The sequence below is a fragment of the Trichinella spiralis genome, assembly GCF_000181795.1.
Source record: "Trichinella spiralis strain ISS 195 chromosome Unknown Scfld2, whole genome shotgun sequence".
In the NCBI taxonomy this organism is placed as follows: Eukaryota; Metazoa; Nematoda; class Enoplea; order Trichinellida; family Trichinellidae; genus Trichinella; species Trichinella spiralis.
Window position 1 is genome coordinate 150,410 of NW_003526941.1, and position 22,379 is coordinate 172,788.

At 32.6% G+C, this 22,379-nt stretch overlaps 4 protein-coding genes across 4 annotated transcripts; 3 read left to right on the plus strand and 1 right to left on the minus strand.

Moving 5' to 3' along the window:
* Nucleotides 1–150: 150 nt before the first annotated feature.
* Nucleotides 151–2,149, plus strand: Tsp_02498a (GMC oxidoreductase family protein; the record flags this gene model as incomplete). Its single annotated transcript, XM_003378774.1, has 7 exons — nt 151–502; nt 569–666; nt 737–919; nt 976–1,272; nt 1,328–1,514; nt 1,568–1,775; nt 2,008–2,149. Coding segments are annotated over 7 exons (1,467 nt in total), but the record flags the coding sequence as incomplete, so codon positions are not given.
* A 5,147-nt stretch (nt 2,150–7,296) lies between these two features.
* On the plus strand, nt 7,297–9,892 carry Tsp_02499 (protein Wnt-16). The gene is made up of 5 exons (XM_003378775.1): nt 7,297–7,603; nt 7,692–7,772; nt 8,925–9,104; nt 9,156–9,230; nt 9,435–9,892. The coding sequence occupies exons 1-5, from the start codon at nt 7,297–7,299 to the stop codon at nt 9,890–9,892; spliced, it is 1,101 nt and encodes a 366-aa protein (XP_003378823.1).
* A 2,194-nt stretch (nt 9,893–12,086) lies between these two features.
* On the plus strand, nt 12,087–12,781 carry Tsp_02500 (conserved hypothetical protein). Its single transcript, XM_003378776.1, has 4 exons — nt 12,087–12,105; nt 12,224–12,305; nt 12,445–12,533; nt 12,654–12,781. Exons 1-4 carry the CDS (start codon nt 12,087–12,089, stop codon nt 12,779–12,781), a joined length of 318 nt encoding a protein of 105 aa, XP_003378824.1.
* A 464-nt stretch (nt 12,782–13,245) lies between these two features.
* Nucleotides 13,246–21,310, minus strand: Tsp_02501 (putative ubiquinol-cytochrome c reductase, iron-sulfur subunit). Its single transcript, XM_003378777.1, has 15 exons — nt 20,291–21,310; nt 19,492–20,122; nt 18,760–18,784; nt 18,143–18,705; nt 17,900–18,016; nt 17,693–17,844; nt 17,402–17,522; nt 16,425–16,507; nt 16,119–16,269; nt 15,918–16,061; nt 15,712–15,837; nt 15,228–15,645; nt 13,999–14,074; nt 13,610–13,810; nt 13,246–13,398 (listed from the first exon to the last, which is right to left on the minus strand). Exons 1-15 carry the CDS (start codon nt 21,308–21,310, stop codon nt 13,246–13,248), a joined length of 3,981 nt encoding a protein of 1,326 aa, XP_003378825.1.
* Nucleotides 21,311–22,379: the final 1,069 nt, after the last annotated feature.

Below are 22,379 nucleotides of genomic sequence, written 5' to 3' on the forward strand. Positions count from 1 at the left end.
ATGTATATATATATATATATATATATATATATATATATGTATATATATATATATATATATATACATATATATGTATGTGCATATTATAAAAATTCCCATATGATCTTGTTATCTGTGCACATTTATATTATTAATGTAATTTGGCTTCAGAAAGTTCATCTTCACGTTGCCAAAGCACTGGGTGGAAGAAGCATTCTTAGTTCTGGGGCTTATGTACCAGCTAACCCAGATGACTTTATTCGATGGGCAGAAAGCACCGGATTTACTGACTGGTCAGACATTGATCGTTACATGTTCAAATTGTCCAACATAGACGAGACTGATTTGGCCAAATCTCCAATTACAGAAAAGCAGCTAATGAATATAATATTCAATGATAGCGGTATGCAAGTGTTAGATCCACTGAAACTACTCTGGCTGCACGCTGGCCGTGCAAGCAATCATACTGTTGCTGAAAACGAAAGCGAACTCTTTGAAAAGGGTGGATTCTTCATTCCAAGAAGTGAAATCAACTTTTTGAATAAGTTTCTCAATCACTGACTAAGCATAACAAGACATTATTTTTCAGCCCTTTCTTTCCAAGGAACTAAGTTAAATCCAGCTGCAGTTTATCTTGGACGTGCAAAGCAGAACTTGGTGGTTGTTTGCCACACAGAAGCAATAAAGGTGAGCTGAATGAAAATTGCTAACTTAAAATTTTCACTTGCTAAATAAAATCGATCGCTATTCGCATTAGCTGACACAACGAACTGGACAGTCATTTGCTATAAGTGGTATTCAAGTTCGTGATATGCTTTCCGGTAGACTTTACAATGTTCGAGTGCGTAAAGAGATCATTTTGGCTGCCGGAGCAATTGGTACTGCAAAATTATTAATACAGTCCGGTGTAGGCCCAATGGATCATCTCAAACAGTTGAAAGTGATTAAATATAAATTTCATTTTTAATTCATTTTCTGGAAAACATTTGAATTTAGATTCCAGCAATAAAAAGTTTACCGGTAGGTGTTCGTCTGTACGATCGTGTTAAAGTTAGCTTGCCGGTGAAAATAAGCAACGTAGCTATGAAAGCATTAATTGGTCAAATAGACAGCAAACAAACGCTCAAAGAATACCTCACTACTGGAAAAGGTCTCCTTGCAAACACTAGCGTCATTGGAATGGCATTCTTGGACACTGACAAATCAGGTTCACCTGATATCATGTTAGAATTGAAACCAGCAGCGCTGACTGGTCTTAAGAGAATGATGGAGGATGAAAATTTCAAAGCAGAAGTAAGAATATTTAAATGCGAAATTTTCACATATGTTGAGCAACGAATCTTCTCAGGTAGAAAAAATACTGGACCCAAGTGGAGAGCTTCAAAACACCGTCTATTTGGACATGGTCATCACATTATTGAAGCCGATGTCTCAAGGAACAATGTGGTTGTGGCGTCAGTCTGAAAATAACTTTGTTCCACGCATGAATCCCAGCTATCTCACCGACTATCGAGATGTGAGAAAAATGATCAAAGGTAAAAATGAGATATTGAGAAAGTACCATTATTTTTAATATTTAATTTTTTAGCTATAAAAATGGTTGAAAATATGATGCAAACCCCCATAATGAAACAAGTTGGCGCTGTACTTTTGTATCCCAACATTCCAAAGTGTTCAGCCGCAACAATGCCAGCAAATGAATATTACATTGAATGCCTTCTCAGGCACCTGGCCACAACAGGTGATCACTTAACCAGCACAGCGGCGCTTGGTGAAGTTGTTGACGACGAGCTGAGGTAAGTGAACTGGTAACGGAACTCAACAGTGATAATAAACAATGAAATATTACATTCATCAGTGGAGAAGAAAATACGCTAAACACATCAGGAACAGTTTATTAGTTCTTTTATTTTATATTCGACTAGAAACTTATTTTCATATTTAATTAGGGGATAAAATTCACCACTTACTCCCAAAATATTTTATATGATTATTTGAAATTAAAATAAAATGAAATATCTTTTTCAGAGTGAAAACTATTCGTGGTGTGCGCGTTGTTGATGAATCTGTGTTTCCTTCCACAGTGACTGGTGGTATTGGAGCTACTCTACTAGCTCTGGCAAACCGAGCTGCCGATATGATTAAAGAACAGCATGATTTGAAATGTTAAAAATTTGAACAAAAAACATTGTACTATTTGTTGCTTAACTGTTGTTTGTTTATATGAGTCAAATGTGATCTGTGATGACAATTTTTTAAATAAATATGAATACTTATACAAACTATTTGTTGCAGTGTCAAAAATATTGATGATTTTGTATAAATTATGATAATTTTGTAATAAATTAAAAAAATACTTCATAATTAATGTTTCCAAATGTACAGAAAAAGCTCAGTTATGATAGTTGAATCTGATAATTATACGTGATATGGCTAAGATGCACATTGGCATCATAAATACTGACTAATTCTTTCAGAAGTACTTTTATTCTTCAAGTAACCCTCTGTTCAAGTAACATTTATTGCAATTTTAGTTAAATTTGAACTTTTGCATATATAAAATCATTTCAGAAAAGAGCGCGTTAGTAATTCGCTAAACAGACCTAATTGTCATCATCATTGCAAAGGTAAAAAAATACCGCAGTCTATCAGCCTATGTCATCAGTTGCCCTGCCTGAAAGAGGTAAAAAACACATTGTTCAACTTTTGATGCAAAACACTTTCTACTAAACCTTCCTTTTATGCAAGTGTTCAACAAACAATAATCAAATATAATAAAAAATTGGCAGATATATATATATATATATATATGTATGTGTGCTTATATATATGTGGATTCAAATATGTATGTAAATTAATTAGTTGTATGAAGAATATATAATATGGTAGTTCTTCGCAAATGTTTTATTTTAAATTGGATAATGTTTCACATTTTTTATAACATATAAAAGCATTTTTGCAGTATTAATGCATGCAGCATTCCATTCCTTCACATGTTGAAAATTCATCTGTATTTTTTAGTTGCTGATTGAAATTTTCAATGCCTTTACAAAGTAACAAATAGCGCATCCATATTCAAGTTATTCAAAATGTGAATTTTTTTATAACTAAAAAAATCAGAATGCAAGTACTATAGTATATAATTTTCTGATAGCCAATCTTGTCGATCTATTGTTTTGCTAAAAAGCTAGCAGATGTGCAAGCTTGTGTCATATTTCAAAAAATAGTAGCATTTAAACGTACGTCACAGCTGACTTTTTTATTGGTAAATTTATCATGGAGAAAAAAGCCTGTAAGTGTTATTGACAACAGAAAGTTGAAAACATGCACAAAAAGAAAAATATATAAGAACTACTTTTAACGTAAGAACACAAAATGCTCGAGTAGGAACATCAATTTGCTAATTATGTCGTTAAAATCATTCCACTTGCTTTTTGTAGTAGACAGAGTTTAAAAATGATTACTAAATAAAGCATACAGTAAAAATTAACCGCATTAAAATTGTTGCAAAAATTATCCATATTTATCTGATATGTGCATTATCCTGATAATAAATTCAAATGTATAGTAAATTCTTTCAGTTGAAAGTGAATTCGAGGTAATTAATTAGCATCATTATCATGTTGACGAGTGAATTAAGATGAACTTTTATAAAATTTTTTTCACAACTTCCCATGCTTTTATAAAAAGTTATTTATGCAAAAAGAGGTAGATCAATTCAGTTAATTCAAGTGATAGTTAAACAAAACGCTTTATCACATTTAAATAATACAAATAACAGAACATGCATATTATTATTATTATTAAATTATTAAATATTTATTATTCATAAATTTTTCTGCACTAATAAATTTCATGCCTGAATTTGAGTACTACCATTGGAGTGATATATATTGCAATGCTGAACAGTTTTAAAAAATTTATTTTTTCCATATTTTTATTATGGCAAAATTTTAGAAATTTCTTTAGTGCTATCGATTGTTGTTAGGACCAAGTGACTCTCTCATTGAGAAGCAGTTCAGAAAAAATGAACACTAATAAATTAGCAAATGGTTAAGCAAAAGAAAAGACAACTTTATTGTCGTAACATTGTTCACTTGATTGCCACTATTTCATTCAATGTTGCAAAGGGTTAATTGATTTTATAATTGAATTTCTTTACTTTGTAAATACACAATGTGAAAAAATAAAATTACATTCAGACCAAATTCAAATTATAATGCGGAAACCACTAAACAATAAATACTTTTTTGGGTTCTCATGGATTAAATTATAAAAAATCATGTTTCAATCAATAAAATAAATTTTTATCAAATATTGAAAATTACAATCTAGTTAAAAAGGTGCATCACACGTGCACCTGTTTGCTCTCCTTTAAAACAATGGCTCGTTCGTTCGTGTGAACTTCTGCTTTAATGATTAGTGACCATGCAATTTGTTGTCATATTTATATTAAATTATCATAATATGATCATATCAAATCATATCATAACAGCTATTAAAATATTACCATAATAGCGTGATCAATTAAAATTTATAATATTCAAAACAATGAAAATTAATTTTCATTAAAATTATCTGCTTTTTAATTGAGCAAATTGAAAATGAACATATTCACTTCTGAAATTGCGAATTGATTTCTTTCAAATTATACAAAAACATGAAGATGTTTACATGAATGAAGAGTATGAAAAGTAATGTATGAAAAGTGAGAAGAGATAAATTTGTGAATTTAACGGTTCACATTGTTGTCCGTTTCAACAAAAAATTAAAAGTTCGAGAAAATTTTCTTAGTCATGTAATAATCTGCCATAATTTTGTCAATTGATAAGTTGAAAAAATTGCAAGTTGATAAATATTATGGGACAAAAAAAGTTAACCAACTTGTTGAATAAATCTGTATAACAGCTTGCCGGAAGATCAAAAATAACATTTGCTTACGTGCAAACAGGGACTGGCACGATCTTATCACAACAGATTATTCTTCTTGTTCTATCTGATGCAATGAAATTTTATTTGTTACTGCTAATACTTTCATATCCTTCCTGATTCATATCAGACGCATCTAACAGATGAACATGCGATAAATAAGATAAAGTATTTCAATACTATACAGATACTATATCCAAAATTTCTTCCCTGAATTATTTCCTAATTTCATTTGCTTTTAGTTTGAATTTTTAAGTAGATATCTTGCGGAATAAGATATTTTTACAAACTGCTTGCTATTATTATTTCAAACTTCACTTACTGTATGTATTTTGCAATTCTTAAAAATTGAAAATAATGAGAACACCTATGATATTGAAAAAAACATTTTTTAACTTTCAATCTAAGCACCATAAATGCTAGGCACAATCTTAATTTTGAAGAAAACCACTACATGCTATGACTCACGTTAAGTGACAAAATATCCAACTCTTAAGCAATTTAAAGTACATTCAAAAAATATCAAATCATTAATTTTTCAATTTATTCAGCACACCTCTTTGTCTCTCTAGTTTTGATGTTACATTAAAAATATAGCGTTTTACTTAAAGCAGCAAAAATTAAACTGCGTAAAGATTTCTAATTAATATATGATTAAAATCGTGAAATCTAAAGTTCAAAAGTCTCAAAAGTTACAAATATCATCTTTCACGTGCATGTGTTTAGCTTTCTGCCTGTAAAATAAAATGACTTTAAAGTGAAAATGTAGGACTTCATTTGTTTTAAATAAAACAATAAAATAGCCTTAGCATGTTGTAAATATTATTGTTTACTAATTTGAAAGAGTTTGATACCTATGATAAAGATATCACTGTTGAATAAAATGTTAATAATTTATGCAAAAGCACATAATGTATGCCACCGCATTTCAGCAGAGTTTACACATTTTGAGTTACTTAATTTTTTAATGACATTATTATATCCAGAGGTAAAGAGGTATTTTGTTCTACTAACAATTCACTGCTTATAACGTTTGTCAATCAGAAAAAAATACATGCAAATAGCATTTTTTGATTTGAGCGGAAATAAAAAATTCTCAAAAAAAGTTTGTTCATTGAACAAAGAAAGCAACCTAAACAAAAATAGAGATTTCCAGTTGCCCAATTTAAATAATTCTACTCTATTCGTAATTCAGACACGTCCATCGACTGGTATGCTGACTGACTATGATGTATTTTTTTCTGATGCGATGCGATGGTGGCCGGAAAGCTCAATGGAATGCCTAGACAGCTCTGCCATAGTAATGGCCTTTTGCCGGCTTGGTTGCGAAAGTGTCAGGGGCAAAATGAAGCTCGTAAATTTCTCTAATAGTACCCTACGGGACAGAGCTCATCGAACTGATAGCAAATGATGTACACAAGACGCACCCTACTAAGACAAGGCCATTTCCCATCTTCTCTACACGCTGCCTTTTTGCTAATATTTTTATCTCATTACATCCGGCTATTATCCATATAGAAAATTGTGCCACGCCTAATAACTCATTCAACCAATGAATGCTTTTCGTTACGCTTAGCTGACCAATCGTTGTTTTCTAATTGGTTCTTTTTGGCCAAAATTGTAGCATTGTTACATTTTTCTAAAGAAGATCACATTCATTTGCTTGTTTTACACTTCCATTTGACATTGTTAGTTGATTCATATTATTTCTCTTCCACTTCATCTTTTCTTGTCATTTTCATATAATTTAATCAAAGTCAATTTGATATGGTCACAAACGTCGTCACTTACTTACATTCTTATAGAGTTTAGTTTTATTGATTGTTATTTTTTTGTCATTACATATATCAGGGCGGAAAGGAGTATCATTCGCCTGCGGACGTCATCGTTGAATCATTTATGCCTTATCTGTTGAATCGCGAGTTTCGCCCTAAACGCCATTTAGTCTCAACAGTGCCATTTTTACCATCATCATGCCACTATGGTCGATGACGCAATTTTTCCCATTGATGATAATCTGCTCTTGTTATTATATTGCTCAAATAGCAGAGGCAAATTGGCTGTAAGTTCACATATTTTTTAATTCAAAAAAGGAAAATTAAATTTAATTTAATTTACACTAACACTTTGAGAGAGGTTGCACTATTCGCCATTACAACACTACAACAAAGATATATTCTATTTTGTATATATATATATATATAGAAAAACGCATATACTTATTCAAACTTATGTGACGACAGTTATCTAAATAAAGTAGCAGAAGCTATAAATCCACACTTATGAACGGAATGCAAAACGTATTTAGTAACTACAATTTTGTGCATGCTATATGTATCAAAAAATATTCTAATAATCTGCATCGCACAATACTATATGAATTATTTTATGTACGACAGGTATTTGGCCATCCATCAACCGTTTGCGTTTACAGTGGATCCTCAATATTCATATTTGCGAGCAATGCTCACTCAAGAACAAGCACATCGTATTTGTTCTAGTCTTCTTTATTTAAATGAACAACAACGTCGCGTCTGCGCTGCACATCCATACACAATGCATAGTGTAAGTGTAGGAATTCGGCTTGCAATTGCTGAATGTCAATGGCAATTTCGTCCAGAACGTTGGAACTGTACCCCAATACGTGGTGCTAATGAATCAGCTTTTGACATCTTTGGTACTATGCTCAAGTCAGGTAATTTGAAAATTTGAAATGAATTTCTGAACTATTCACTATCAGTAATTTATTCACAATTTTATATGCTTGAATGTGCATTTTCAAGTCTGCGGTTTCCTAAATTTCTGGGGTTGTTCTGAATTCGATACAGGCTACACTGGCACTACACCCTTTCTTCTTCATAATAGTGTTATTGCAATTTTTAAAACAGTTATTTATATATATATATAAATTTACTTAATTCTTTTTCTATTATTAATAAAGCTATTTAAAAACAAAAGTAATTTTCAGTATTTAATGGCTCTCTATGTATACATATTTATTTATTTACGTATTAAAATAAAATTACCAAACTTGCATTTCAATAGTATTAAGTTTTTTTTATAATTAGTCAAGTGTTGTTGTTTCCGCATGCATTATTTCCATTACATTCTATAATATTTTGCTAATGTTAATGCTACTTTAATGCAAAATAATGACAATGACCTCACTAAAAATCAGGATCTAAAAAAATACATCACAATGTCAAACATTCAATGTAACGTCTGTAAAATGGGCAGTTTAAATTTTATGGTAAAATGTAATTTCAACTGATTTGAAATGTTGTTGAATAAAAATTACTCCAAGAGCTATTAAAATCTGTCAAGGCAATTCGGTACCATGCTTTTTTTAAGATGTAGAGCATATTTTTAATCAGTTAATATGATACATGCTAGAGCATGATATTTTATAGGTAATTGTTCTTGCTCAACTCTCTGCTTTATGTGAAAAAAGGTGTTTAAAAATAAAAACAATATTTTTATACAGAAAAGCGTTTTATGCTATACAAATAAAATTGTTTACAGCTTATAATATTTTTCTATTTAGCAGCAAGTTTTCATTTCTTATTCTTGAACTCTCACCTAAAAACCAGTCGCTTAACATATTATATGCAGTCGAAATTTATGACCATGTTCTGTTTTCATTGCGTTGTAAAAGCGCTAATTTAAGAAAAGCAATGAAAATAATTTCACTTTTAATGTTTAAAGAACCTGTCCTAAGCCGCTGCTTAGTCTTGAAAGATGTTTCAAAATGTAGGACAAATATTTGAATCGCTAGTCGCTTGCTATGGTAAATTATTTTGCTTAAAAAAAGAAGTCACTTAGCTAATTTGCTTGTTTCTCACATAAACAATAGTGATCATTATTTGTGTATGAAATGCAAAATTATAAATAAACAAAATATATTGTGTGTTGTAAAAGAATTAATATTAAAGTCACTAATTTCAGTAAAAGTCACGTATTAATTATATTGTTTTCATACACAATCATACTCAGTATATGGAAAAATATTGTTTCAGGCAACCGAGAATCTGCTTTCTTAGAAGCAATTACAACAGCTGGATTAGTGCATGCAATTGTGACCGCGTGTACAACTGGAAATTTAACCGACTGCAGTTGTGATATGAGCAAGAATGGCCTGGAAGGATTTCGAGTAAAAAGCCGACCCGATGATGCAAGTGAAAATTGGCGTTGGGGTGGTTGTTCAGATAATATCCGATATGGAATTATTTTTGCTCGAGAATTTTTAGACAAACATGTTAGAAAACAATTTCAACAAAATAAAGATTCTCGTGATTTGGTCATTTTACACAATCAAGAAGTCGGTAGAAAAGTACGTTTCACTGATGATTCACTGTCTGTCTGTTTCCCCCCCCCCCCCTCTCTCTCCCCCTCTCAGCTTCTCATATAATTTTTATCCATTTCCTCTTTGCTGAACTATAATTTTATTACTCTGTCAAAATTTTCGTTTTTTTGTTTCAATTTTACCTTTCTTAGCAAATTTTAAATTATGCTTTAGGCAATTTCAGAAAATATGAAACGACACTGCCGATGCCATGGAATTAGTGGCTCATGTGAAATGAAAACTTGTTGGCAACAAATGCCAAAAATGAAAGAAGTGAGTGAACAGCTGAAATTGTTTTACGACCGTTCTTCAATTCAAGTAACAAAGCGAGCAAAGCGCAAGCTGAGACGCAAAAACAAGTATGAAAGAAAAATCCCACTAAGAATAAGTGAATTGGTTTATCAAAATCGGTCTCCCAACTATTGCGTGCGTGATGATAAAATGGGTTTGTTGGGAACATACGGCAGACAGTGCAATCGAACAACACTAAGTTCAGATAGCTGTGACTTATTATGCTGTGGACGAGGATATGATACTCGTTTAGTGACCAAATATGAACGCTGTCATTGCAAATTTGTATGGTGCTGCTATGTTACATGTAAAGCCTGTAACTGGAATGTTGAAATGCATACATGCAAGTGAAAAATCATATTCACCGTGCATGCCTTTCAGATGCCATTTTGAAAACTATTTTTGTTTATCAATAATAAAAACTGTGTTAAATAATAACGCTACACATATTATAAGAAAAACCTCTAAACTCAATTCAAATTAATAAATATTTTTTCATAATTATAATACAAATGCAGACTTTTCAACAACATCAATAATATATATATATATACTTCGTACTTCTACTACTCATTTTCACATTTGCGCACGCATCTATTCACTGAAAAATATTCTGTGCATTTTATCAATTGAATATGCTTCTCACATACTGCTGCTTTATATTTTTAACTGGCATTTCAAAAATAATAATTGCTATTCACGCGCTATTTTCTGATCAACGTCATCAATGTAAACACGTCAACTTTTCATATTATTTAAATAAATTGTTCTGAGACAAATCGCAAATTAAGACGTAAATTTGATCAATTTCCAATTCACTGTTGAGCTTAAATGAAATCTCTAGTACACTTTGTCAAAAGAACATACATGCATGTATTTTAGTTAATTTTCCACTGCCTGATATTACATTTTTTATCAAACAAAATGACAATATTCCTTCATCAATTTTTAAATGAAATTCACAATGTAATTTGTTTTCACTACAAAAGTATTTTCTAACTTGTCAACAAAGAATTCATTTCTCAATTAAACATTTCACTTTCAATAAATAAACTTCCTCGCATTGAAATAAAGCAGTAGAATTTTTCACTTACGTATTTGTTCTTCTTTAAACATTTTCACAAATTTCAATGATAATTGCTATATCTTCTTGTTAATAAAGAATTCCTAGAAATGTTAAATTATAAAAAATTTAAAATTACACATAACGTTCTCAAAAATGCAACTATTTTGAAAAAAGACTACTAATTAAAATTTACAATTGTTAATGGATGCAAGTGAATTGCCTATGTGCAACCAAATATGTTAATTTAACAATTCAAACATAAAGAAAGAATATGTGCAGACTTTTTTACATAATAAAAATAAATTACATGAAAACATTTTGCAACTGCAAGTGCAATTACTTTAAAGCAGTTAAATTTTTTCATAATTCTTCTTTTTTAAAGTTATCGAGAAAAAACATGAACAAACTTCAATAGATTTGGTAATACGAGCAAAAAACAAAGATAGAATTTTGCAATTTTGGAAAGACAATTGAGTTTAAGATATGTTTATCAAAATTAATTTTTATTAAATGTCTAGTTATACTTTTATTATATTTATATATTTATTGTTATTAAAAAATCTATCGGTAGTAATACAAAAACAATAGTGATGCATTACAGAAAACAAATCAACTGAATTACTTTAAAATAATAAATGTTCTTCGGTTCCACATTGTCATTTTCTAAAGCACAAGCCCAGAAACGCACACCACACACTCAAACACACACACAAACACTGGAATGGCTCCACACATTACTGATAAGAAAACAGTCAACGATCCATGTCTATTTGTTTATGATAGCAATATGCAAATTTTTTTATGTAATGCAAACAGGACTAAAATAATATGAAATTGCTTGTACATTATTCAAATAATCAAGAAATAGCACTACTTACAGAATTTACGTTAAATAAACGAATATTATAAATAAATAAGTTATGAATAAGCCATTACATTAAAACATGCCATTTAAAAAGCCTGTCATTTGACACATCATTATGTGACTAAACAGCATATATTCTTGCGCAGTGCTAATAGCGTTTCCCCAATATTCAACTGAAACACGTCTCAGAGGGTCATTCACGTTCCACGGTTAGAGAATATGAAAACTGAAAAAACTTGTTAATATTTGTTGATGGTCAATGAATAATAACATGACCATTCATATGATGACATATCAAGGCACACACACCAGGACATATACACAAACAATGTGCATGGTTATGTGTATTTGAATCGGTAGAAATTCTGCTTTCTACAGTTTTATCAACCACTCTGCTAAGTTCATCCCAATTGTTGACTATCCAATAATAAACATTATTCAACGATTGACATGATTTAACGAATAACATCAGATATAAATTATTTATAAAATAATTTAAAAATATATCCCATTTATTACAGTATTAAAATAATACCTGCATTTCTGAAATACAGTAAGAAAATACATTGCACGAAGTAAGACAGACGTGTCTCATTTGACATTCTCCGTCATCCATGGTTTACATAACCAGAGGTATGATTTATTTCAACGGTTATTAGGTTTTTTCTATCAGAAATATAGTCTTATTAACTTTTTGAAAGTTTGACGTAGTTATACATGTGTATTTATCATATCCGCTTGTGTTTTACAGACGGCGAGATTCGACAATCGAAAGGCTTGGTACTATGGCTTCGAGATTCCATCCGTGCAATTTTTATGGCAATTTACTTTTTGTAAGATTGTTATTTGAGAGTAATTTCTTATCAATTAATAATATGATATTTTTAGTTTCTTGACGCTTGTTAACGTAAGAAGAGCAGCAAACTTTCGTAATTTCAAATTATTTTATACCTTCATAACTTATCTTTTCAGCCGGACGTTAGTAAAGACAGAAAAACATCGTCTGGCAATCGTCATTCTGGATGGGACGGCAAGCCTCACGGACCTGGTGGACCACCTAGGTGAGCTGACGTTTGTTCGTTTCATGCTTTTCTAGGAGAGACTTTGAAATCAAATCGAATTATATTATCAAATCTTATAAAATGGAACACCGTAAATAATATACCTATTGTACGTTCTAGGCGTCGCTTCGGCGGCCTACAACGTAACGATGCTCCAGCTTGTCCTCCTCTTGGTGGAGGTTCCTGAGGTTAATGGACGTCGGAATATTGGATGTCTTGAACCAAAAATTCCGACAATGTTAATATGAAATTGCTGTAGTGCCGTGTATGACGCGGGCACCAGAAAGCTGAAAATGTTGGGTGTTTGCTGATGAAGGCCTACAAAAATATTTCGTAATATTCTTCTTTTCTTCTTGATATATTTCCTAACACTGTTGATGCGCTGTTGAATTTATTGCTGATAGCCAATTTTCTGTACACCGAAGCAGCATAATAAATACGTTGAATTTCTTTACAAAAAATCAGACACATAAAAACAACTTAATTTTTAGAAATATAAATAAATAAATAAATACAATGCATTGTTTTTATTCATGCATGGCGCCTTGAAAAGAAAACAATCAATTAATAGCCGAGTAATATCTACCAAGATTATTATAGAGATTTTTTGAAAGTTAATCGAAAAAGCATCCTTTGTAACCAGAGAAAAGTTAAGCTGCTCATAATGTTAGTATAAAGTATTCGGCGGAAATACTATTAATCAGTTTTATCATTAACGGGGTAGTACATCAGCCGCAGCAGGGTAACCGCCGGCTGTTTGACCGGAAGCTACATTTGGTGTTTGACGAGATTTAAACCATTCCGTTTCTTTCCAAATGAACCATAAGTTTGAGGCGAACAAGAAAAAGCAAGCAAATCCAGCTATCTGAAAATGAAAACAAAGCGTGTACATAATCAATCAAACTTACCAACAAAAACATTGCTACTGTAATGTTTTTTGCATGACAATATCATTCTGTATCTGAAGGAAACAGATATAAGTTACATCGTTGTACATTGTAGAAAATTAATTGAAAAAAATTTTTCATTGCTCATAACTAGAATTAATAATCATATCTATTATCAACATAACTTACCAAGGAAACGTTCAGAGCAGCGTAATTCCAATGTGGTGTAAAATGACAACTTTCTTTATCTTTACAAGGGTTCACGCTGTTCACAAACATATTTTTGATCAAACTGAAATCGGTTAAGCCTTTGATCACATTCACACCAGATGCCCATGCACAGCTAGCAATAAACCAGAAAACAGCAAGAACGGCAGTAACCACAAAATCCTAAATTCCATGTATATTTAAATTTATTCAACTGTCGTACTTGAACAACAGCTAGGTGAACTTGCCAACAGTGGCCACCGATGGTCACTTTCGTATTTTTCCAGTTGAAATAAGTAAACGTACAATACTCCTATGATATAAAGAAACGAAAGCACACCAGTGCAAACAAAAAACTGAGATTGACTGACAGCCCCTTCGCCAAAAATAGATATTGATCCTCCTTCTTGCTTGCACAAATCGTTCGATACAGCTGTGTTAGTTAAGCTAAAATTTAAAACGTTTTCCAAAAATTTTTCAAGATAATTATTTTATTTTATAAAACCTACTCAAATGGATAAAACCAACTAAAAGAAAAATCATTGTCAATGCCGGTACACTTATATTTCACATCTAAAGTAGCAGAATAACCAGCCGTTGTAGCAAACGCCAAAAGTACCATGGGCTAAAATGCGTTTTTGAATTTTAAGCATCAAAATAGGAAATGTAGAAAGAAAATAAAACAGTTACAAATTCCAAAATCCGAATGAAACCAAGCGGCTCTTTCAAAATTCGTGTACTCATTTGCATCTTTGAAAAATAAATTCAGTTTAAGCAACAATGTAAAAAGAAAAACATACTACATACATCGTCATATATTATCAATCGAGTAATTACATTAGGTCTGTTTAAACGAAAAAAAAATTCTTATAAAGATGTCAACTTAATAAAGAATCACAACAACACATTCTGGATATTTTCAAAAAATGCATACGTTTTATTATTACTATTTATTACAATAAATCAGCAAACATTTACATTTCACAATACTACAATCAATGTATACTAATATTACAAAAATTTTACCATCCATTTTGAACAGTAAATCATGCAAATCAACTTTCCGCTATAAAACAAATCAATAAATAAAATTTATTCATTATCAAATTTACATATTACTTCACATTCTTCAATCAAACATTAAATAACTTGAAAATATGCCCATTTTCCCAATTAAAAGAAGGAATAAAGCGTGAAACTTACTTCAGCCATTTATTTTTCTATCCTCTCGTCAAGCAATGCTAGAAAATAATAATGAAAAGAAAATTCGACACCAAATCAAAGTTTTCAAAAACTCAACATAGGCGAAGTATCCTTTTCAAGAGCAAATTATAACATAATTGATTGAGATTTCAAATTGCGCTTTATTCATTTCATAAAAATTTTCACCAATGCAAAAGATTTTTTCTTCCATTGGGAAAAGTGCAAATGAGAGAAATGTGCACTTTTTCGCTTTGCATTTGAGAAAAAAAAGTAAATGCCATCAAAGTTAATAGCAAAAATAAAAAGTAATCTTATCTCAAAAGTGACCGCAAATACGCTGAATAATAAATTCACTAGTTGCCACACTGGAATCGTACTTTCAGAGATTTTCATTTACTACTGAGTTTTTCCAATAAGAACGGTATTTTCATCCTTGAACACGTAATGCGGAACCTCTAAATTACGCGGGGCTGGACCACGCCTTATTCGCCCCGAAGCATCGTAATGCGAACCATGACAAGGACAAAAATATCCTTTGTAGTCGCCAGCATAGGCTAAAATAATTTCATACACATGCAGTAAGATGTTACACGTTTCGATTTTAAAGAACATCATCAATTTACGTATAGGAACGCAACCCAAGTGCGTGCAAGGAGCCAAAACAATCAACCATTCCGGCTTTTGCACTCGTTGATGATCATGCTCCGGATCTCTCAGTTTGGAAATATCCACCTGTGATTCAACATTTATTTCTTTTGCCGTACGATGACGCACGAAAACAGGTTTGCCACGCCATAAAAATGTACTATTTTTACCTTAACATTTAATTGTCAATGAATAAAGAGTATGGAGAAAAAAAAATATTAAACATGTGCATTTACCTTCTGGAACAAGATTTAAATTTATTTCTGCTACTGCTCCTGCTTCTTCAGAAAATGGCGGACCTTTGTAACTAATAACTTGCAATGCCACGGTTTTTGTACAATACAAAGTTGCAGCAGTACCAACTAAAATAACATATTGAATGATATTGAAATCATATTGAAGAAAATGTTGAAAAATAGAAAATAAAATAAAACACACTCACCTCCAAGAGACAGATAAGAAAACATTTTGCGCGGAACATCAGTGTCTTCATTTCTTAACTTGATATCTTTTGTACTGTCTCGACGATACTCGTCGAAGTCCGGAAACGTGACATCAGTATGCGCGTAACGCTGGGATGAACCAGCTAAAATGTATCAATCATTTTGCGGCATTTTTATTAGCATGTCAAAAAAAATATTACTAAAAAGTCCCTTGACAAAAACTGACTGATATGCCGTGAATTTTGACATCACATTTCGATTGTTAAATCGGGCAGGGGAAAAATTCAAACCATACACGCAGCCTGATTTCCTCAATTCAACATGTCGTGCATTTCCAGTTATACCGTACAACTGAAATATGCAAAAAAGCACAAGTTTCAGCAAAACTTTTACACCATCATGAAAGTAGTTGTTTTACACCCGTGCTACAGTGTTGAACGTTTTATTTTAAAATATTAGAATATTCTGTGCACATGTTCAAAAAACAGCAAAGAGCAAACACTTACAAGCTTCTTTGAAATGTTCATACGACTAAAATCTACTACTTTCATTGCCACCTGCATGAATGACAACAACAATGGCTTAACACCTATACATTACCGTATATTATACAAAATGATAAGCAAGTACAATTTGTTTTATGAAAACTATCAACTACATATATTATTAGATATAATGATAAATTTACCGCCAAAATTAAGAAAAACAAGCTTAAATAATATTATCAAAAAGATTTTTAAACAAATCCTTACTTTAGCATTTATTTTATTTAGCAAATGACAACTAACTCTTTAAGTTTATATTTATTTACATCACTAAAATTTATTTGTTTAACTAGCATTATCGGAGGTTTCTATTAATCTGCTTCAGCGTTAATCGGCTGTTCACTCCCTCCCTGCATTATGTTGAAATTAAATTTTGAGTAGTAATGTATGATAATAATGATAAAACAGGAAATATTTTACCATTTTCATCATATACAGCAACCAACCAAAGCAATTGTTTACGATTGTAATCACATATTATATGTAAATACAGTTCATCATCATTCTTCGACTTGTCATAATTGTATCATTCATTATTCACGAACGTTTCTTTTTTTCAAAGAAAAGATTTTCTTCATGAAATAATGTGATACAAAGTACAATTGCCAAATAAACATGAAATGTATTCACATATTTTGAAGATAAAAAAATTACACTCTTCTGTAACCATATATACATATATATACGTCAGCGTCAACAGACTAACTGACAGTAAGGAAGGCAATTTAGCGAGTATAGAAATTAAAAAAAGCACAATCATAAAATGTAGTCAAGTTTATTTGTACAATTTTAAATTACAGATTCATAAAAACAACAATAATAACAACAACAATGAACCTCTAAAATAATGCACTTCACAAAGTGGTGAAGCTTGTAACAAAACGCTTTCAAAAAATATCACTTGTTCAACGAACAAACATTCGTCGTATTTGCATTACTTTCTGTATGAAGAAAGAATTCAGGCTGGATACGAAAAATCCAACGACTTTTCACGGTTCCCAACCAATCCATTGTACCGCCATTCGGTTCATTGTCGTTCAAATGCAAACAAACCAACTTCTAAATGCAAAACAATGGAATATGAGAACAAATAAATAAATTTATTACAAAGCAACAACTACAGCAAGAACAATTAAAATCACTACGCAAATATTTAAATTGAAAGTGTACATAGTAGTTGAATTATAAAATTAACATAAAATGCGCAAAATAAAGAATAGCTAGCTCACTTCAACGAAATTGTCCGAATTGATCTGCACAGGCATTAGCAATGGCAAACTATGAGCAGAGTTCAATTTCAATGTTACTTTACCAGACTTGTGCAATTGCAATTTTCCCAAATGGCCTTCAGGGAATTTCTCCAATACATGCGTTTCTCTACCTATATAAAATTATGAGAAATTTTCAAGAAGAAAACTATTCACGGATAATTTTACCTTTTTCCAAATCATTCTCCACTGAATTTGCGTTGCCTTCTTTTAGTGGCACGCAATCAAGCATTCTTTGTGCGACGTTCGCAATTGCGCATGGAAGTTGCACAAATACAGGTGAACCTCAAAAAAAAGAAAATAGAAAAAAGCAATATTAATTTTTATAAATAATATTACAATTTTGATCAGCAAAGAAAACATTTCTGATTGCTTGTTTCTTTTGTTGTTCTTCGGAAATGCCATTTTCACTGAGAAGAGTTACAAAGTTCGTTGGCAATTTTTCTGACTGCAAAATGGAAAAAATAAGAAATTGTTTCACAATTTTGAAATAAATATCAGCGATTACGTTTTCTTTGTAAAAAAGTTTTTCCAACGCTTCTTCATCCGTTTCATCAGGAATTTCCTTTTTAAATGACTCTTCCACAACAACTTCTCCATAATGATCAACATCTGATGCGGATTTGATTTCCAATTCATTGGTGAAACCTTCTGAAAAAATGCCTTCCGATGTCATCAGTCGACTTTTCATATTCCCTCGAAATCGGTTTCCCCCTCTAGCTGATCCACGTGGATTATCCGGCAATGCTGCTTTCGGGGAGGCATTATTATTATTATTAGCTCTGGTAAGAGTTTTCGTCCTTGATGCTGCTGCTGCTGCTGAAGAAGAAGAACCCAAACTCTGTGCAACATTCGGTGTCTGGCGTTGACCTGCCTTGGCCAAATTTGGAAGAGGCCTCGCCCTTGTGGGCATCGAATTTGGCAAACGAGGTGTCACGCCACGCGATGAACCAGGCAACGGAAGTCGTGGAGGTCTGGAAAAAAGGCATATTAAAACCATCATTCATTCGTCAGTCTTTCAAACTCACCTTGATGCCATTGGAATTGCCTTGCCTGTATAAAAAAAGAAAAAAAGACAATAACATCAGACAACAAATTTGAATAGGTTCTTTTCAAGTATACGACTTTAACAATTACTTGCTTTCTGTAGACAAGATGAACAAAATTTTTTTAATTCAAATATTTTAATAGAAAAAACGGTCTCTCTCTCTCTCTCTCTGTTTCTGCTTATTTTGCTCTCAATTTTCTCTTTATCTGATAAACAGAGGAGAAAAAGAATTGTAAAAAAGTGCAAAAAAGAGGAATTTGTGAACTTTCATTCGTAAACCAGTGAGTTAGTTGGCTAATGATGGTCGATATATTCGAAGAAAAATGAGTCCCTTTTTCTTCTTTTCGCGACAATTGAATCGGCAAAATTTGAGCAAAACTGTATTCCATTTTCCACAACTAATTCCATGCCAGCCAAATTGTCACTGTGAACAACAACATGATGCAAGCATCAACTAGAAAGCTGACGTTTCGACGTAGTCGCAATAGAGCAATACCGACTTTCACAACAAGTCATAACCGCTGTTCGATTCCCTGTTGGAATTTGTAAAACAGAACAAGCAAGCAAACAAACAAACAAAACAAAAAACCAATACGAAGCTATAAATAAAGAAAAAAAAGAATACTTTCACGGCCAATGTTATTGCAAAAAAGAAGAAGAAGAAGAATGGGTGAGTGGAGAAAGCAAAATCTGTCAGTTTAAACCGACTGACGATCATCATAATCTTGAACGCGAGCTTTGAGAACGGCGAGCTTTAATCGAAGTTGATAATGCCGATTGCGTACTTCATCGATAGTCTTGTCCTCTTCCCACCGATGGTATTTACTGCAAATATCCCTTTCCAGTTGAGAATATTCATCAGAATTTTTGTCATACTGCTTCAGTTGATTAACCATGATCGCAATTTCCTCGTAAAATTGATTCAACTGCTCATAGCAGCTTATATATTCCGGATAGTCGTTGTCAAATGCCTGCTTGTAACGACGACGCTGCTCGTCAGAGTCGATTGATGGGAAATCTTTCCAAAAACTGCAATTCGACGGTGGACTACCATTGGAATCGTGGTTCGAAACGCCCATTTCCGACGAACAATGACCATAACCGTTGCTGGTCACAGCAACGTGCTGTTCAATCGGCGGTGGCTTTTTCGGCTTTGGCATTTGTGAATCCACGTCAGCGGGTCTTTTCCTCGACTGCAGAGTTGTTGAAGCAGAGTGCGGATTGGCTTGGCGATGATGCGTCGTCAGTTCGGGGTACCCGTTTGTGGTCTTTTTTCCAGCGGAAAACGACTGCTCTTTAGGAGGAATCCGTGCAGATGAAGATACATCAGAAATTACAGATCGCTGCTTATTTGGAGTAGATTTTTCCTTGTCCAAATCGCGGCAAGATTGATGATGATGCTCTTGTAGTGAATGTTCGACACCAGCAGAAGAAGAAGAAGAAGAAGAAACAGCCGCAGCCTTAGCTTTCGCCAATTTCGAAGATGATGAACTGCCCGTCACCGGCCGCACCCTGCTCGACTCTTTCTTCGGTATGATATCATCAATTACATACGCATTGCGACCACGAGACGACTGAGCTCCGTTGTTTAATTCACGTCTGACCAGTTGACGTTCGTAATTGGTATAAAATGGCCAATCACAACTCACCTCAGAAAAGCACTGCGGTTGCAAATCGTAAACACATCCAGAACCGGCGGTTGAGGACTGACTTTTTCCACCTCGAACTTGCGCAACAGAGTTGAAAGTTGCTTCAAACTGTTGCCTATCCACATCTGACAAGCCCTCTTTGAGCAATCGATTGAGCATACCGCTGGCCGTGGATGGCCTTATAATCAAATGATGAATTATTCGTTCACGAACCGATTTTTTCGTTATATCAAACCGACTTTTCGTAGGAAGACTGGACGAGGTCGATGAAGACAACTGGTGACGCTGGTGACCATTGCTTCTCGGCGGTGATACCAGCTGAGATGACCCGGATGACTGGAATGAACTGGAAGCGGAAGTGACGGATCCTTTTTTTGAAGATGCATTCATTGCATCTTGCACTTTATTCCATATTTTTTCACTCGCTTTCGACACGCCTTCTTTGGGTTGTTTCAACACTTTCAGTGCAGATTTCTTCGCCTCTTCCTCCGCTCGCAACGCTTTCTTTTTAATATTGTGATATGAATCGTCAGTAGCTAAAACTTTGATACGATGACGAACAGCTCCCAACTTAATCCATTCACCGCCGTCCCTGCACTGCTCAATCGCATCCTGAGGTCCTTTGGAACTTGCATCTTGAACTTTCGACAGTGTAAATTTGAAAGCCTGTGCATCTGGACCAAATGAAATGCGACAATCATCGGGTTGAAATTCAATCGAACCAGATTTAGAAGAAGAACCCGCATAACCATTGCACGTTCGAACTGAATCTTGCAAAGACTGCAAACTGCTATCGGTCAGTTTGATGACAAATGCCGTCAGCTGGGGCAAATTAACATCACGTTGCGCCAACGTAAATATCTCCGAACTGGCGGCCGTCATTTCAACGAAATCTCAACAAAACTAAAACACGAAAAGAAACCTTACTCAAATTCCAAAAATGGCAACAAACTTATACCCGTAATATGTACAAAATAAAAAATGCACATGCCCACCATTATACTGTAAGTCATATTTAATGAAATAGTTTTTAATTAAACGCCTAAAAATAAATAAATGTCCAAGAAACCTGCAATCTCATCTTCACGAAAAAACATACTGTATTACAGTAACCACAAGAACTTGATTATTAGAAAAGTAACGCATTACAGACAACCGTTACCACCCATATTTAACAATAAGACAACAAAAATAGAAATAATAATAGAAAGGATCAATCCTATTTATTAATCATTATCTCTTTCTGAGAACAGGTGGAAAAATTAACTTAACTGTTTTGAGATTTAAATTCTACTTCATCAGCGAAAAAGGTAATGTGTGATAAGAAAAAAAATAAATGAGGTAATGCCACTAAATTTCTTCCATATATATATATATATATATATATATATATATGTGTATTTATTTATGCATGTATAAACACAAATATGAGTTTATTTAGTTTTACTTTCATAATAAATGTCAAAAGAAAACATTAAACTGAAAATTACCAAAGTTTCCAGCTAGTCATCAAGGTTAGCATCAATCAATCAATCAATCAATCAATATCATAAAAAATATTCTTTCATATATATTATTCGGTCAAATCTAAAAGCTGAAAGCAGTTTCCTCCTAGCGTACAGATCAAATCATATGCAAAATATTAAAAAGGAACTGTTCTAACTCTAAAACACCAGAAGCCGATTGTTTGAACGTCACGCAACTGCTTTACAGAACGAATTACATAAAATAAGTAAATATTATCATAAATTCGCGTAAAATGTTATTAACGTCCTGATGCCCAGTGTTTCAAAAAAGCACGTTTTTCATATTAGTCATTCAAAAGAATCAAACAGTTTTACATATACATAACATACGTAAATAACTACTTAATGCATAAAACATTACAATACACTTCAAGGTTATTGAATAATGCATAACAAGAATGCTAGTGAAGAAAATTTGAAACATC